The 16,124-nt window shown below is 42.8% G+C and overlaps 1 protein-coding gene across 12 annotated transcripts in view; it reads right to left on the reverse strand.

Moving 5' to 3' along the window:
- CTNNA3 (catenin alpha 3) overlaps positions 1-16,124 on the reverse strand; it is a 1,115,062-nt gene that overhangs the window by 941,812 nt on the left and 157,126 nt on the right. The window contains exon 1 of one of the 12 annotated variants that reach the window (XM_053307740.1): positions 15,901-16,026. The exons of the other annotated variants lie outside the window; for them this stretch is intronic. Coding sequence (XP_053163715.1) covers positions 15,901-15,903 — 3 coding nt within the window. The 5' untranslated portion in view covers positions 15,904-16,026. Of the gene's footprint in view, positions 1-15,900; positions 16,027-16,124 lie in introns of those variants that run through there. 12 annotated transcript variants of the gene reach the window in all.

Raw genomic sequence — 16,124 nt, forward strand, 5'->3', positions numbered from 1 at the left:
TGTGATTTCTGCCTTTTAAGAGCTCAAAGGGTGTGTGTCTTTTGTTCAAACGGGACAATGCTACTGATGTTTGCCAAATGGACAAGACATAGTAAGGAGCTTCTATCTCCTTCAACAAGCCGCTAGCAGACAGTGGCTGGCATCCTAACAAAATGCAGACAGAAAGATGTTGTTGAGCTGGGGCAAAGCTGTTGCACTAGTGACTTGTACTAAGTCTAGATCTTGCATTACAGACAAGTGCTGTGCTACCACAAGCAAGCAGTTGCACAACCAGAAGCACACCTAATCTGTTTTAAAGGGAACTCTTATGCAAGAGCATTATAGCACTGGAACCACAGTGCCAGAGTGTTGCCACAGAACAATAGTGAGAGCCTAGCAATTAAGGTGTCAGACTTGAAATCCAATGGGGTCTCCCCACGCAGGTTCAAACCCTACTCAATGCAGGAAAATAGTGGTTTTCCTTTGGGGAAGAACAGTAGCTCAGTGTTAGAGCATCTGCTTTGTACGCAGAAGGTTCTACGTTCAATCTCTGGCATCTCCAAATAGGGAGCTACCCATCTGACCAAAACTGGAGAGCTGCTGCCAGTCATTGTAGACGGTACTGAGCAAGAAAAACCAATGGTATGACACAGCATAAGGCATTCCTATGTAATATATGTCAATCCCCATCTTTTTAGTGCAAATATGTGATCTTCCTGCACTAGCACAACTTTAATCATTATGCAGACACTTTATTAGTCAGGAAGCCTATTCACATGAGCAGCTTAACCCAGGCTATAGCAGCCCAGCCTGGGTTGGGTTGCTGGTGTGTAGTGCTGGGATTGAGCCTGATCCTGGCACTGGCCTTCTGCCCAACCCAACTTTTTACCCTGGCCTTTACTCCGCCAGGGTCATCTGTATGCTCGGGTTACACACAGCCCAAGCATACAGAGTCAGGTGCCTAGAGCACCCAACTTCCAAGGGAATCCCCCAATGCACCATGGTCATCGCATGGTGCCTTGAGGGATTCCTGGAGGCTAGGGAAATGAATCCTGGCCTCCAGTGATCCACATTGCACAGAGCAGCACAGATCCAGTGCGTGTAGAAGGGTACGCCCAAGGAAGAATCAACGATTCATCCTTGCCTTTCCTCCCACCCAGTCATGTGCATAGCCTTAGGATGTCAGCCAGAATTTGAAGGTACTCCAAACCATTCGCTCCTTGGTCTCCATCACAGTTTTTAGAAAGCATGTGAAATCCTGGCTTTTTACCCAGGCTTTTATATGATAATTTCTATTGCTGCTTCTTTGTAATTTGTATGATTATCTTATGCTTGTATTTTAAATCTTTTTATTCAGATCTATATTTTCGCTTAATATTTTAATTGTGTAATTGTTATAGTCTTGTTTTAATTTTTGTGTGAACCACCTTGGGATTTTTTTAAAATGAAAGGTGGTATACAAATTTAACAATAAAATAAAATAAATAAATCATCCATCTATTTTGAGCGGGAAAATGCAAACTGCTTGTAATGTTCTTTATTGGTGTGGTACAATCTCGGTGAAAACAGTGAAACTTACCATGCCAGCCAATATAATGGGCATATTATCAGACAAATGCTTCCTCATGATAGATAGTCAAGTGATACGTGAGAGCTGCAAGAACCAGCCCTGTGTCTGTCTGCTTAAGCATGTCCCTACAGAGTACAGCACAGAGAATTCCTTGAATGTTGCTAATGAAGCACCTGGTGGGTTCTTGGAAATATAGAGTGGTGGAATGTGGTCAAAAGGCCAGAAAGTTAAAGAGTTATAGAACAGTTTAGGCCAAATTCAGCTTCAGAGCAGAGACAAGAAGTTTCAGACCACGGTATTCATCCATAACCAAATACCACTGCTGACAAGGGAATAGAGGTGGTTTATTTTTATTCTGGTTTTTTTTTTTTTAATTCCTATATTTTCATTCCTATGAGCATACATAATCAACTCATCTCCTGTCTATAATTTTCCATCCTATCCGTTGGTTGAGAACAAAAACCTCTAAAGATACCAGCTGTGTTTTCAAATAGCTGCCCTTTGAAAGCCAAAAAAGAAAAGTCATTGAGATATACCTTGCATGGATCCAGCATTTATTAATTTTTCCTATGAAGAAATTGAAAAAATTCCATCTTGGTCTTTTGCCATCCATCTGATACAAAAATAAACTGAGTCTGGTATTACTGAAGCCACTCCAAAATCTATGACCAGGAAGTGAGGGAGGACTTTCTATACAAGCTACATGGTATGGACAATATCGGTTCTAAAAATTGTTTGATGTATAACATACATTTTTATCTGGATACATAAGAACTGTTGTTAATTTTGGTTTACAAACTGCAGGAATAAGGGAACAATCTGTAAATTAAAATCTTGCTGACTGTGCATATGTTCACTTTGTTTAACAGATTTATTCACATAAAGTGTAATTGATGTTGAGCAAAACTTGTAATTTTTGCTGTTTTATTATATATTCTGGAAATTGCTATGGCCCTAGAGGCTAGTCAATAAAATATTTTATCTGTCTATCTTATTTGAGTCATTCCTATGTTAATACAAATGCTGACAAAGAGAAGAGCAATCATTTCCCAGTGGTGTTACAATGTGTGTTTTCAGCACACATTGTTGAAAACAGTGTAGTCTTCTGCTTAAAACTTAATGGCATGACACTACCCAGAGTCTCTTAATTTGATCACACTATTTTACATCCTCCCTTCCCTCTCTGAATCATATGCAATGATCAGCTAGTTTTTCTTATTAACATGAACAGGAATGCAAAAGCACAGTGGCGGACACCCTGACTAATGAAGCACTTGCGAAATGAATAATGTTGCGCTAGCACGAGAAGATTGCATAGTTGAGCTAAAAATTTGCAGAATTGCACTCTGGTGCAGAAGTTTCCTTTAAAAAGGAAAGAGGTGTGCTGCAGGTTGCGCAACTGCGAGCACATCTGTGGTTGCGCAACACTACTCTGGAATGCACCAACTTTAGATTTAGGGCAAGTAGATAGCACATCAGCTTTGTGCTAGCACAACATCCTTCTGCAACTGATTTGTTAGTCAGGATGTCAGCCAGGATGAATTTTAGGATACTACTGTCTAAAACAAATCAATGATTTCCAATGAACTACAAACATTTGTTCTGAGCACTTCTACCAATGTAGGCTGGTACTAGCTTCCTTTTGGAAGACTGCTATCATGTTTAAGAACTCAGACCTTGAAAATGGTACTTCTTGTCATCTTATTTATTTGTTATTTCTCTGTGTAAACCACCCTGAGCCATTTTTGGAAGGGTGGTATAGAAATCGAATGAATAAATAATAAATAAATTAAGGATGTAATGAAGTGCCAGGTCCTAGTCATTATAGAGCCAGTGTGGTGTAGTGTAGTGGTTAGAGTGCTGGACTAGGACCGGGGAGACCCAAGTTCAAATTCAGCCATGAGACTTGCTGGGTGACTCGGGGCCAGTCACTTCTCTCTCAGCCTAACCTATTTCACAGGGTTGTTGGGAAAGAGAAACTTAAGTATGTAGTACACCACTCTGGGCTCCTTGCAGGAAGAGCGGGATATAAATATAATAATAATAATTATTATTATTAATAATAATAATACTCGATATCTGGATAAAACAAACCAGTCAATAACACCTGCCTGACTGTGTAAACAAGAAAGAATAAAAACATAGCCATTGATAGATTACATGAACAAAGACAAAAGTGAATGAAACAAAATTGTTGGAAAATAATATTAGGTTTGCCTAAGACAAAGTGCTCCCATTTGTTTGGTATACATATACATATTTTTAGGCAGTGCTTGAATATCACAACTAAGGGCTTTTAACACCAAATTAGGAAAGGGCAAGCTTTCAAGAATTTAAACCAAATATTCTAGTCCTTACTGGAGAAACGGAGCGCAGCATCCAGGTTAGTGTTGCACTTGTATAATGCAAGAAAATACATTGCTCTAAGTGACCTGTGCACAACAATAATGTTGTACAACTGTCAGCAGAAAATCTTTTCCACGACACTTAAGAGGTTGTGCAACATATTATTGTTGAACAACTAGTTAATGCAGCAGGTCGTGTTACACGTTGAAAAACAAGTAGTCAGTGCCCCATGTTGCACTAGAGGTAATGCAATATCTTCTGATGATGGAAGTACTTGTCTGAAACAGAGATTACTTTCATTGCTTAATATCCTTAAGCAAGGTCCCTGTGCCAGCAAAACAATGTTAGGAACACAGGAAGCTGCCATATACTGAGTCAGACCATTGGCCTATTAGCTCAGTATTATCTTCACAGATTGGCAGCAGCTTCTCCAAGGTTGCAGGCAGGAATCTCTCTCAGCCCTATCTTGGAGAAGCTCTGGCATCTCCAAGATAGGGCTGAGAGAGATTCCTGCCTGCAACCTTGGAGAAGCCGCTGCCAGTCTGTGTAGACAATACTGAGCTAGATATACCAATGGTCTGACTCAGTATATGGCAGCTTCTATGTTCCTAATGTTATGTTATACTAGCACAACACTAGTCTGCATCAACCAAACCATGGCTTCTTCCGAGAAGTTTAATAAGATTTGCAATCTCCTGGAGAATTTTTAACCTACTTCACCATCAGCTGTAAATATAACAAAAACACTGCCCGTTGCTCTGAATGATTACCTTCTCAAGGTTCATATCCTAGAATTGCTCGCTATGCCATTTTGGATGCTTCAATGCACCCCTCAGATGAGAGAAACTTGGTTATTTTCCTAGCCTGCTTGGAAGTGAAACTTTAGCTGGCTGCATTCCAAAAGCAGCAGGTCATTCTGCTAAAGCATTTCCCATGGTGCCCCCAGGTCACTGCAACACTGTAATGGACTAAAGGAAATGGCCCCTGATTGCAACGGAGCATATACATAGAGATTCTGGGCAGACCAAATCAGAGGAATAAAAGAGACAAAAGCACATGAATGCTAGCTCTCTTCCTCCCTTATGAGTATGTGTTGATAAGAAGTCTCAAGGCTAAGCTGAACTTCTAACCCCTTTTCTCCCATCATTAACAAGATTGAGCAAGTATGTAATACCATAAAGTATGATGTGTCCCCTCTCCCATTTCTATTCTGGTTGCTACTCTCAGCAATCTTTTGTGAAACATTTACTTTGTTTATTGAGCGCACAGGAGAAAACACCCAGAACATAACCTAATCAATACTCAAGTCATACCAAATATGGAAGCAAGCATTCCAAAAGACTATAGTGTTTCTGATTAAGCAGAAACTCTTCCTTCATACCTTAAGATATGTTTTTTGCCGATAAAAACCATCCCTAATGAAAGCATCAATCTCTTGCACCCCCTCTTACACTGAACAACTCTCATAGGGATATGCATGAATTGATTTTTTTCAATTCAATTTGTACCCAAACTGAATCACCCGTGATTTGTTTTGGGTCCAAATCTTTCACCGCCTCGAATCACCCCAGATTTGATTTGTACCAGAATTTTCTGAATCTGAATCAATTAGGATAAAAAAAGGGGTTCCAGGGGCAAAAGAGTGGGGTTGGGTGGTAGTGCCCAATGGGTGGAAGCTAGCACCCAAATTTCAAAGAAATTGGGCAAAGGGGTGATTTTTATTTTTTTTAAATTGAAGTTCGTGCGTCTTTAAGCTTTTCCCCATAGGGAATATTGGGGATTTCAGCAGCCTTACAACTCCACTTGGGGGGCACCAGAGTGACCCAGAGCAGGTTGTGGTGAGTGGTAGTGCCCAATGGGTGCAAGTTAGATTTCAAAGGAATTGGGCAAAGGGGTGGATTTTTTTTTAAAATTGAAGTTGGCATGTCTTTGTGGCAGATTTGTGGCAGAAAAGAGGTTCCGGGGGCAGAAGAGTGGGTCAGGTGGTAGTGCCACACTGGGTGCCTGCTACCACCAATGGGTGCCTGCTACCACCTGCTACCACCAAGAAATTGGTGAAAGGCGTGATTTTTTTAAAAAAGTTGACATGTCTTTGAGCTTTTTCCCCATAGGGAATAATGGGGAATTTCAGCAGCCTCATAACTCCTGGGGGGGGGCACTAGGGTGGCCCAGAGTGGGTTGTGGTGTAGTGCACATAGGGTGCCAACCACCTGCAAAACAACAAGCCCAAGGGGCACTGGGTTTTGTTTGTCTGAAGTGTTCTGAGAGTAGATTCTATGGTAGGAAATGAAAGTGGATTCTTTCTAAGTTTATTCATCATTTTGCACCAAAGAAGATTATGAATGAGTTAGAATCCCAATCACTGTTAGAATGAGTTAGAATCCCAATCACTGTTCATCTTTGTTCATTCATAATCTTATTTGGTGCAAAAGATGCTTCCTTGCACCCATTGGGCACTATCACCCACCACAACCCACTCTGGGCCACCCTGATGCCCCCGTCGGAGTTAAAACTAAGGCTGATGAAATTGCCATTATTCCCTATGGGGAAAAGCTTAAAGATGCATGAACTTTTTTTAAAAAATCACCCCTTTGCCCAATTTATTTGAAATCTGGGTGGTAGCTTCCTTGTACCAATTGGGCAGTTACCACCCACCACAACACACTCTGGGCCACCCTGGTGCCCTCCATGTGGAGTTATAAGGCTGCTGAAATCCTCATGATTCCCTATCAGGAAAAGCTTAAAGACACACCAACTTCAAAAAAAATATTAAATCATCCCTTTGCCCAATTTCTTTGAAATTTGGGTGGTAACTTCCACCCATTGGGCACTACCACCCAACCCACTTTGTCCACAAAATGGAGGTCTGAATTTCCAAATTTTTAAGGTCCAAATCTGGGGTGATTTGTTTTGTACCTGAATCTGGGCAATTGAGCACAGGTGTGATTTGTTCGGTCTACAAATCACCTGAATCAGCTAGATTTGGGTGCAAATTGTTTTCTACCCGAATCGATTTACACATCCCTAAACTCTCATGCATGCTGCTCGCATACACCCTATAACTCACCATGTGCTTGTGCAAACTGGAGAGAAGGACCCCGCTGCATCAGGTAGATATGGAAAATGGCTTCATTCTCTCTCTCTCTCTTTCATCCTCAACCTCTTTCCCCCTTCCCAGTGTTATGACATGGTGAATGTGCTTTAGGAGCTACTGGAGCTAGGAATATGCACAAATGGTTTGGCACCGAACAAGTTAGCCTCCAAACTGGGTTTGGAGGTTCAGTCCACAATCGAACTGAACCAAGCCTGGTTCGGATGGACTAGTTCAGTGCCCAATGGGCAGCCAGGGGGTGGTGGTGAAAGAGAGAGTAAAAAGGTCTTTGTCCTGCCAAGCATGCTGCCCTCGCTGCCACTCGCCTCCCCAGCTCAGCCCATAGCAAAAGCATGTATGCTCCTCCCTCTTTTGCCAAGCTAGCCACTTGACAGCGGCTCAGTTATGGCCTCCACACATGCGTGGACACCATTTGCATGACTAACCATGCATGAAGGGCAGCTTGGTAAAAGAGGGAGGAGCGTGCATATCTTCTCTATGGGCTGCACTGGGGGAGTAAGGGGAAGCATGGGCAGCATGCTTGGCAGTAAGAAGACATTTTTACTACCTCTCTTGTCACCCCCTCCACCATCGCCCCTTCACAGAAGCCACAGTCCCCCACCCCATATCAGCCACCGAACTGCTGAAATAGTTCGGTCAAACCGATCGGACTGGCAGGTCACTTTGACAGAACCAGTTCAGTAGCATGCAGGTAGAACATTTATTTGAGAACACAGGTGCAGTAACCATCAAGATCCAACCAAAAGAAAACAGAGAGCAATGTAGAGGCAGAACTAGACATTGCAAGAGGCATGGAGCTGCTTCCCTCTATTTCTCTTTCTCTCCTGATCAGATGTCAGTGCTCTGCACATCCAACAGTGTGCAGTGGGTAATGTGCAGCACAATATCATCATGTGTTGCCTTATGTTAAGCTAGTCATTATGAGAGAGAGAGAGAAAGAGGAAGAATTAAAGAGGGAGAAAGTGGGACATGAAGCAACAGCAGCAGTAGCTTTGTCTCTCAATTTCTAATTCTACCCTAAGGGACACCATTATGGCAACAAATTGAAGCTATTCCCACAACCACTAGAAACCGAGCTGAAAACTAAGGGAGCCCAGCTCGGTTTCTAGTGATTGTTGGATCTACGGCGGCTAGCCCACCTAGGTAACCCTCCCGCTAAACGAGGTTAACAGAGCGAGCTGTATCGGAAAAAGTAATTCCTTCATTCACAAGTACCCTGTCATCTAGGTATATACTAAATCTATTCACATACAGTACATAACTGATTCAATCAGTGTAACACCTGCCCACAGAAGGTTAGATCCAAACAGAAAATGAGCTGGAAACAATATACTTTGAACCATTCATACATTTGGCATGCACCAAGACATATCATGATGGAAAATACAGTTGTGTAAGTCGGTCAAAAGCAGACATCTAATTCAAGACTTTTACTTGGCATTATATAAGAAATTCTATATAAGATTCACTTCCTTTACTGATTATTCATTTTAAGTCTTTTAAATGAATGAACATAACTGATAGCACAATTACAATAATTAGTTCAATGACAAAATAATTGGTCAAACCACATTAGCTAGTAAAATGGAAAAAACATGCCATTTTTAAAATTTAGTATCCCACTGTCATTGAAAAGGACATGTCCAACACGAGTCAGAAATGTTTGGGTTACTTAAAATTCAGCCATAACTGTGCACTGCAAAACATGCATTCCACCTTTTTACTATACAAAGATATAAAATACTTACAGTTTCATGTAAAGTCATAAATGTTGCAGTCATGTTTAAGCAAAACAAAGTGAATACAGTCTTTCCTCTGTTTTTTCAAAGATGAAACAACAACAACAACTACTACTACTACAATAACAACAACAACAACAATGAATATTTATATACTGCTCTTCAACCAAAGTTCTCAAAGCAGTTTTTATAGAAAAATAAATAATACATGAATGAGATGGCTTCCTGTCCCCAAAGGGTTCAAAATCTTAAAAAAAAACCCATAAGGCAGAAAGCAACAATAGCCACTGTAGGGATGCTATACTGTGATTGGATAGGGCCAGTTGCTCTCCCCCTGGTAGAAAAAGAATAGAATCACCACTTTAAAAGAGGTGTCTGCTCAGTTAGCAGGGGTGCTAACCCAATCCCAAGAATCTCACATATAGTATGTATCTCTCACCACACCACCATGAACTGGGCTGGTTAGCTTTCCAATGTATCAAGAAGTCCTGTGCCCCACACAAAAAACCCCCACTAGAAGTCATTGAACGCCCTGCAGCACAGGCGAAACATGATTAATACAGCAGACCCTAGTTAATAATATGGCTGCAGTTATGAACCAGTTTCTGAACACATTTTCATAGGCAGCCCGATGTATAATGCATTGCAGGAGTGAGGCATTTGGAGCTTTGCTTATTCTCTTTATATAAACTGGTTAAACTCCATGGTATTTGTGTCAGTCAATATCTTGCAAATAAATTACTAGTCACATCCATTAAGGATTCAAGTAGGATTTTAAGTTGGTTCATTTTTATTCCACCTTGAAATTCTAGGGAAGCAATTCTTTTTTTGGAATTTGTCTAATATACAATGACGGAGCACATTATCTCAACTTTCCTAATAACTTCTTAGCAGGTGCCCTGTGTAGAGGTCAGATGGCATGGCGACATCCTAGCAATAACTCTATACTGTTAATCTTTGCAGGCAAACATAGCCAAATACGTACTATAAAGGAACACAAAAGAAACAATTTTTGGGAGCTGAATGAGCTGTGGGTGGAGATCAATAGGTCAAATACAAAAAGGTGTCATTGCTCTGAGCAGGCACTTAGCAGCTGACATTATTTTAAGTGATTCAAAGCATTTGTCACTGTTAGCATGCCAGTGGATCCAAGCTGTGAACAATCGGGAAGAGCCTAGCAACTTTCTAGTGTTTCATTCTCCCCTGTCTGTCTCCATTAACCAGAAAAGACCCAGCTGCCTAGGAGATGGCAACTAAACAAGTGCTGTACACAAACACAGTGACTAGTTGTACAATACCTCCCACGCGAGTGGACAGCACACAGAAAAAGTGTGCCATGTGTCCTCTGACTAGCTGGCTCCTGCAATGAAGGAGCATAATGAGCATTCTTTGGTCCAAGACCAAAACCGTCAAAATCCCCAACCCACCTCCACCCCCTGATTCATCCCAGGGTGAAAGAAGGTATTCAGACTAAGGGTGTGCACAAAACCAGCTTGCACAGCTCAGTTCAGGTCCAGACCAGACACAAACTGGACCAGGCATGTTCAGTTTTGTGCACACCAGAAACATCTATGTCTATGTCTATGTCTATGTCTATGTCTATATCTTCTCACCACTGGGCCCACTGTAACTTTGCCACCTGTAGGGGGTGCGCGGTGGGGTGTCTCTGAAGCTTCCCTCTCTGGCCTCCCCCAGTCTTTTCCAGGCCGGTTCAGCCCTGGGCATGCAAACAGCCCATGCGCATGCACCGCGGCCTTCAAAATGGCTGCTGCGAGCTGGGAGAGGGCCAGAAAGGCCCGAAAATGGGCTGAGCTGACCCGGAAAAGACCAGGGGGAGGCCAGCATGGGGAGAGAGAAGCTTCAGAGACACACACCCCCACGGCCGTGGCAGGACCACCCCCCCCCCCCGAAGTGGCAAAATTACTGCAGGCCTGGTGGTGTTTTGTTTTGTTTTGAAATTAAAACTTTTCAAACCCTGGACCCAGGGGGTTTGGCACAAGGTCAAACCTCGAGCCAGTTCGCACATCCCTAATTCAGATTCGCAGTAATAATTCAGACTCGCCCTTCCTCATCAGCCTAAGAGGAGAGACTGGCAGACCCATTATGCCTGCTCTGAGTACCAGCAGCTGGTACTGACCAGATGTGGTCTACACCTGAAGCAGTTACCCAGCTTTAACTTTATACTGAGAAGAGTATAGCCATTTCCAGATACGAATCTTAAAATTCATGTTGAAATGAACAGATGGATGGGGAGTGGCTTCCTGGCAGCAGGTTCCTTCTCTGCCCTATGCACATTCATTTGGACATGTGCTGCGCAAGCTCTTGCATATACTGTACATGTGGGGGCTTCTACACATTTATTAATGAACATATTTAGGGCAAGGGAGGACCTTGTCACAATGATCCTTTTCCTACAAATCCACCACACCCCATTCATGTATGAAAATGGTTCATCTGCTGCAGTTTCAAAAGGTACATTGGGGTTTTGTCTAAAGGTAAAGTGTGCTTTCAAGTCAATTTCGACTCCTGATGCCCACAGAGCCCTGTGGTTTTCTTTGGTAGAATGCAGGAGGGGTTTACCATTGCCTCCTCCCACACAGTATGAGATGATGCCTTTCAGCATCTTCCTGTATCGCTGCTGCCCGATATAGTACCAGCAGGGATTGGAACTGGCACCTTTTTTCAAGAAAGACTGGCCCACATTGACTGAAGACTGCTGCAGGTTGCCTGGGGAAGGGAGGAGGAGGAGTGAAAGTGAACCTAGAAGCCTGGGTTGTTCTGAAGGGGACGATGGACCTTTAATTCACAGTGCACTAACACAGCACATATTAGTATCTGTGTTTCTCTAGTCTCCAAATCACAACATCATTTTAAACTGATAAATGACTTTAGTTAATGCTATCCTGCATGAGAGCAGTGATAGTGGTGGTGAGGAAAGCTATTTCTCAGAACTGATTTAAATGTACACAAGATTTAAAATTACAATATGTTAAACATATTATAGAACATAACAGGAATCCCACCAAGTTTAGTCGTTTTGCTTGATTAAAGAGAACCATTTTCTTTGCCACCACCTTTGTATACTTTTTAAATTTTATGATCTAAGAATTTCTTTATCTGCATCCTCAATTCTCCTTGCGGGAGCAGCAGGCAAATTACAAAACATCACATTAATTTGTCCTAAGGGTTCTGCAAGTTTTCATGGCCTTATTATTCTCTTCCCATAAGCATGTGGCAAACACTGTTTACCTACAGCAGTTATTGGTTTAGTATCTCTGCAGTACATTTTAATCATTCAGGGGATAAAATTGCCTAGAAACGCCCCCTATTCATGATACTTAAGGGATATTAATGATAAATGGTTTCAAATTTAATCATGATCACTACCACAATCACAAATTTCTTAAGAGGTTTCTATATGAAAGCTTGGTTCTATGTATATCTGCAGAAGAAAGGGACAAACAAGAAGAGTTATGCACCATTCTCTATTAAGAGAGTTGTTTATAGAAAGTACCATGAAGACATAATGCCAATGGGAGCTTTTTTCTAGGGCTTACTAAATAACAGCCACAGAGGACCACAATCCAAATCAAGACCACAGTGGGGGCAAAGGGTGGAAGTCCTCTTTCTCCCTGCTGCAGTCCTAATTTTTATCAGGCCTCCTGCATGTGTTTTGTTAGGAAAATCAAGCATATGGTCCCCAATTCTGCCAAAGGCATGACCCTACTCTGAAGACTTAACGATCTAAGATTTGGCATGGGAAAGAATGATAAAATAGTGAGGCTATTCCCACGATTAACGGAAAGTGGGCTAAGGGAGTTTAACCCTCTTTCCATGGAGTGTGGGAACCACCAGGTTTGCGGGCAAGCCTGGTGCTTCCGAGGCAGCTAGCCCGCCTAGAACATCCTCCCCTCAAATGTGGTTAATGGAGCGAGCACTCCGTTAACCTCATTTCTTTGTTCGTGTGTCGCACGGGGCACAGTGACACATGAGTAGACCCCCAACCGCACCCACAGACGCACTCGCATGGGGCATCCTGGGACTTCCGGGGGCAGCGCAGCCCATGGACCCGGCCCGTGACGGAGCCGGCAGTCGTGTGGGTGGCTGATCTGGCCACCCAGGGCTGCACTCTGATCATCTGCGGGGAGAGCGGGCTAAGCACTTAGCCCGCTCTCCCGGCAGACCCGGCAGAAGCTCTTCTCATGGGGTATGCAAACAGATTGCATCAACACTGATTTCTCTGAATGGGTGGTCTCTCAGGGCCATCCAGGAATGTTCAGTGACTATTTGATGCAGCAAACCTCAAGCTGGACCAGTGCACTTAAAAACCTGCTTGTAGGGGCAATACAGATGGCCTAGTCAATATTCTGAGCATGGGGCAGAGTTTTTGCTACTACAATACTGCTCAGAGAGCAATACTGCCCTCTGTTACAATCATGTGAAGAGTGCTAGAGAGAAGGTGTACATGGATGGACACCAACAGTCTATCCTTGTTTTCTAGTATCTGTTTGGAATTCACCATCCCTGTTTATTTATTGCCTGGTTTGGGGAATTTGAGGGGTGCTTTTTAAAAATATTTTTAGTGTGTGCACACATGCACTAGGTTTCATCATACTCTCCCCACCCCATCAAATCTCTAGAAGCTAAATGTCTGAGTACACTTTGTATTGTACATCTGTATACACTAAGCCATCATCTAGTGCACAACCTTTGATTTCACTTGCTGGAGCAAGTGAGGTTCCTTTTGAACTTGTTTAGGAGACATTATAAAGCAACACTGTATTATTTTTCTAGAACACCCTTTTCCCCTTTAAGTGACGTGACCAGACATAGGCTATGTCTGCTAATGCTTCCTTGATCATCTAAACCCATAATGCCAGTGATCTGCTTCTCCCCTGTCCCCCACATAAGTGCCTACCCAGATGCTAAACATAACTGACCTCCATGTTCTGCAGCCTAACATGGGCATTGCCAATGCACCTGCACTGCTGCGCAATCTTGCACAAGAGCACACACAGAGAGATCACTGCCCCCAGACCTTTACTAGGAGCCCACAGCAGCACAGGTAGATTTGCAACACCTGTTTAAGGCTGCAGAACATCTGGCCCACTGACTATATTTCATTTGCAGCTATTCTGCAGTAAAGCAGAACCATACTGATTCTGCAGTCATTAAACATTCTTAGGGATTTATTTTTTCAGGTAAATGGTTATGGACAGTTTATTTACACACCAGCTTTGGGAGTCAGTTCAGGTCAAGCTATTACTTGAATACAGGTAATGAATGAATACAGCCTAGAGACTAAGTAAATGAATACAGCCCAAAACAGTGCATCAGTGTGTATCAGCCTGGGCCATGGGCAGCAATCACAGGAGAGTCAGGAGTCAGGACCAGGAAGCAACCTAGGAATCAGGACTAATATGACAAGAAGCAAAGCCAGAAGTCAGAGCAGAGGAGCCAATCCAAAAGTCAGGACTGTGATGCAAGCCAGGGGCCAAAGAAAGGAACAGACCTGAGCTAAGGAGTCCTTATTATTCAAGCAGACCTCCAGCTCAAACAGCTCTTTAAGTCCTTCCAGGAGGATCCCATGGCTGGCCTGATTGGACAGGGCCATTCCAGATCCTGAGAACCCTTTCTCTATGATGATGTTCCAAGCTGCAATTCAAGCAACTCACCACATGGGGCAGCTGCTCACAGCACCTAAGGCTCTCAGTCCCAGACTAGGCAGGGCTTAAATTGGGAGGGTGCTGGTGTGAGAAAAGTGTTGTTACAAGAATATAACAGTGTCCCTATTTTCATGTAGGACCATACTACAAAGTCAATGTAATATGTAGTTTTGCCCTGAAAGAAAACTACTTTTAGTTAGACAGTAGTGATACTAACCAAAGAGAGGATGAGGGAAGCAGAGAAACTGGACAGAAGTAGTGGGGGCAGAGGAAGGCCTACGGAAGCTGCAAATGACTTTTAGCTCTCTGGAAAGTATTTGCTAGCAAGGTGGGCATGCCAAGGAGAGGAAAAGAATGAAGCAAGAGAAGGGAGGAGAGAGGAGAAATAAGAGAGGAGAAATAAGAAAATGGGGATTTTCACTTCTGTTTTTATTACAGCTCCCAATTATTTTTAGCTGATTAAATCCATTTATCACAATGCTTCAAAAAAGAGCAATTGTCTTGGAGAATCCTAATCAAAAGTGATTGTTTTAAGTATTAAATCATTTACATTTTCAAAAGGTTGCCATGCATACTTTTAGAGACAACAAAGCCAACTTAATTATCAAGAAATCGTGACTCAGGCACTTCTTGGATCTTCCTAGGTTTATGAGTAACATTCCTCCACAGTCACATTCCTCCCCAGCCATGCTAACAAATTCCTCTACTGGCAGTAGCATCAAGAGATGCATATAGCTTGCTTTAAACAATACAGGTGGCCCTCGTTATTTGTGGGAGTTCTGTTCCAGCCTACATATTCTGGTGGAATAGGGGGGTTAGATTCCAGAGCCCCAGAAAATGACTGAAAAATCACCAAACAGACAGGGGAATAAGGATGGAGCACAGAAATAAGGATGGAGCACAGCACTTTACATTAGCCACCTCAGTCCTGCTGCTCTCCCACTCTCCAGGTGCTCCAGCAGTTGCCCCCAACTCCTCCAGTAATACATAATCATGAAGCTTCTCCACCCAACAGTTGGACATAAGAACAGTCCTGCTAGACCAGGCCCAAGGCCTTTCTAATCCAGCATCCTGTTTCACACAGTGGCCCACAGGCAAGAGGTGAGGGCATACCCTCTCTCTTGCTCTTGCTCCCCTGCAAGTGGTATTGAGAGGCATCGTGCCTCTGAATTTTATTCATGTTGATTAATAAAACTTCATCAAAATTAACATTAAATTTATTAAAGTGATAATCAGCATCCTAGCTCTAGAAAAATGGCTCCTAAAGGCTCCCAATGGCTTTGCAAAGATACCAAATGCTTCCCAAGGCTGCCAAACGCTCTTAAAAATGTCTTTTTGAAGCACAAAAACCCTTAAAAACACAGACCAAAGCACTCCTCCATCCTCCTCCAAACTCCTCTCACAACCCACAAGCATGTGCATGAAGAGCACGGCCGTATAAGCATGAAACCGTGCACCAAGAACTATGGATATGCTAAACCGCCGTACCATGGATAATGAGGTAAGGTCTATATTTCCCAGCCATGGATACGTGAAACCGTGGATAGTGAGGGCCACTTGAATCGACAACACTGACCACTATCGCAGGACGTTGATCAAGATTTTTCTTTAGTCATACCTTTCATCCGTCTGGCAAGAGTACTTTTTGAAGAACGTTATCACCACTAAAGAACAAGTGAAAAAAATTAGGTATTGCCACAATCCGCAAGTTA

Source organism: Hemicordylus capensis, chromosome 3, assembly GCF_027244095.1.
Source record: "Hemicordylus capensis ecotype Gifberg chromosome 3, rHemCap1.1.pri, whole genome shotgun sequence".
Classification (NCBI taxonomy): domain Eukaryota; kingdom Metazoa; phylum Chordata; class Lepidosauria; order Squamata; family Cordylidae; genus Hemicordylus; species Hemicordylus capensis.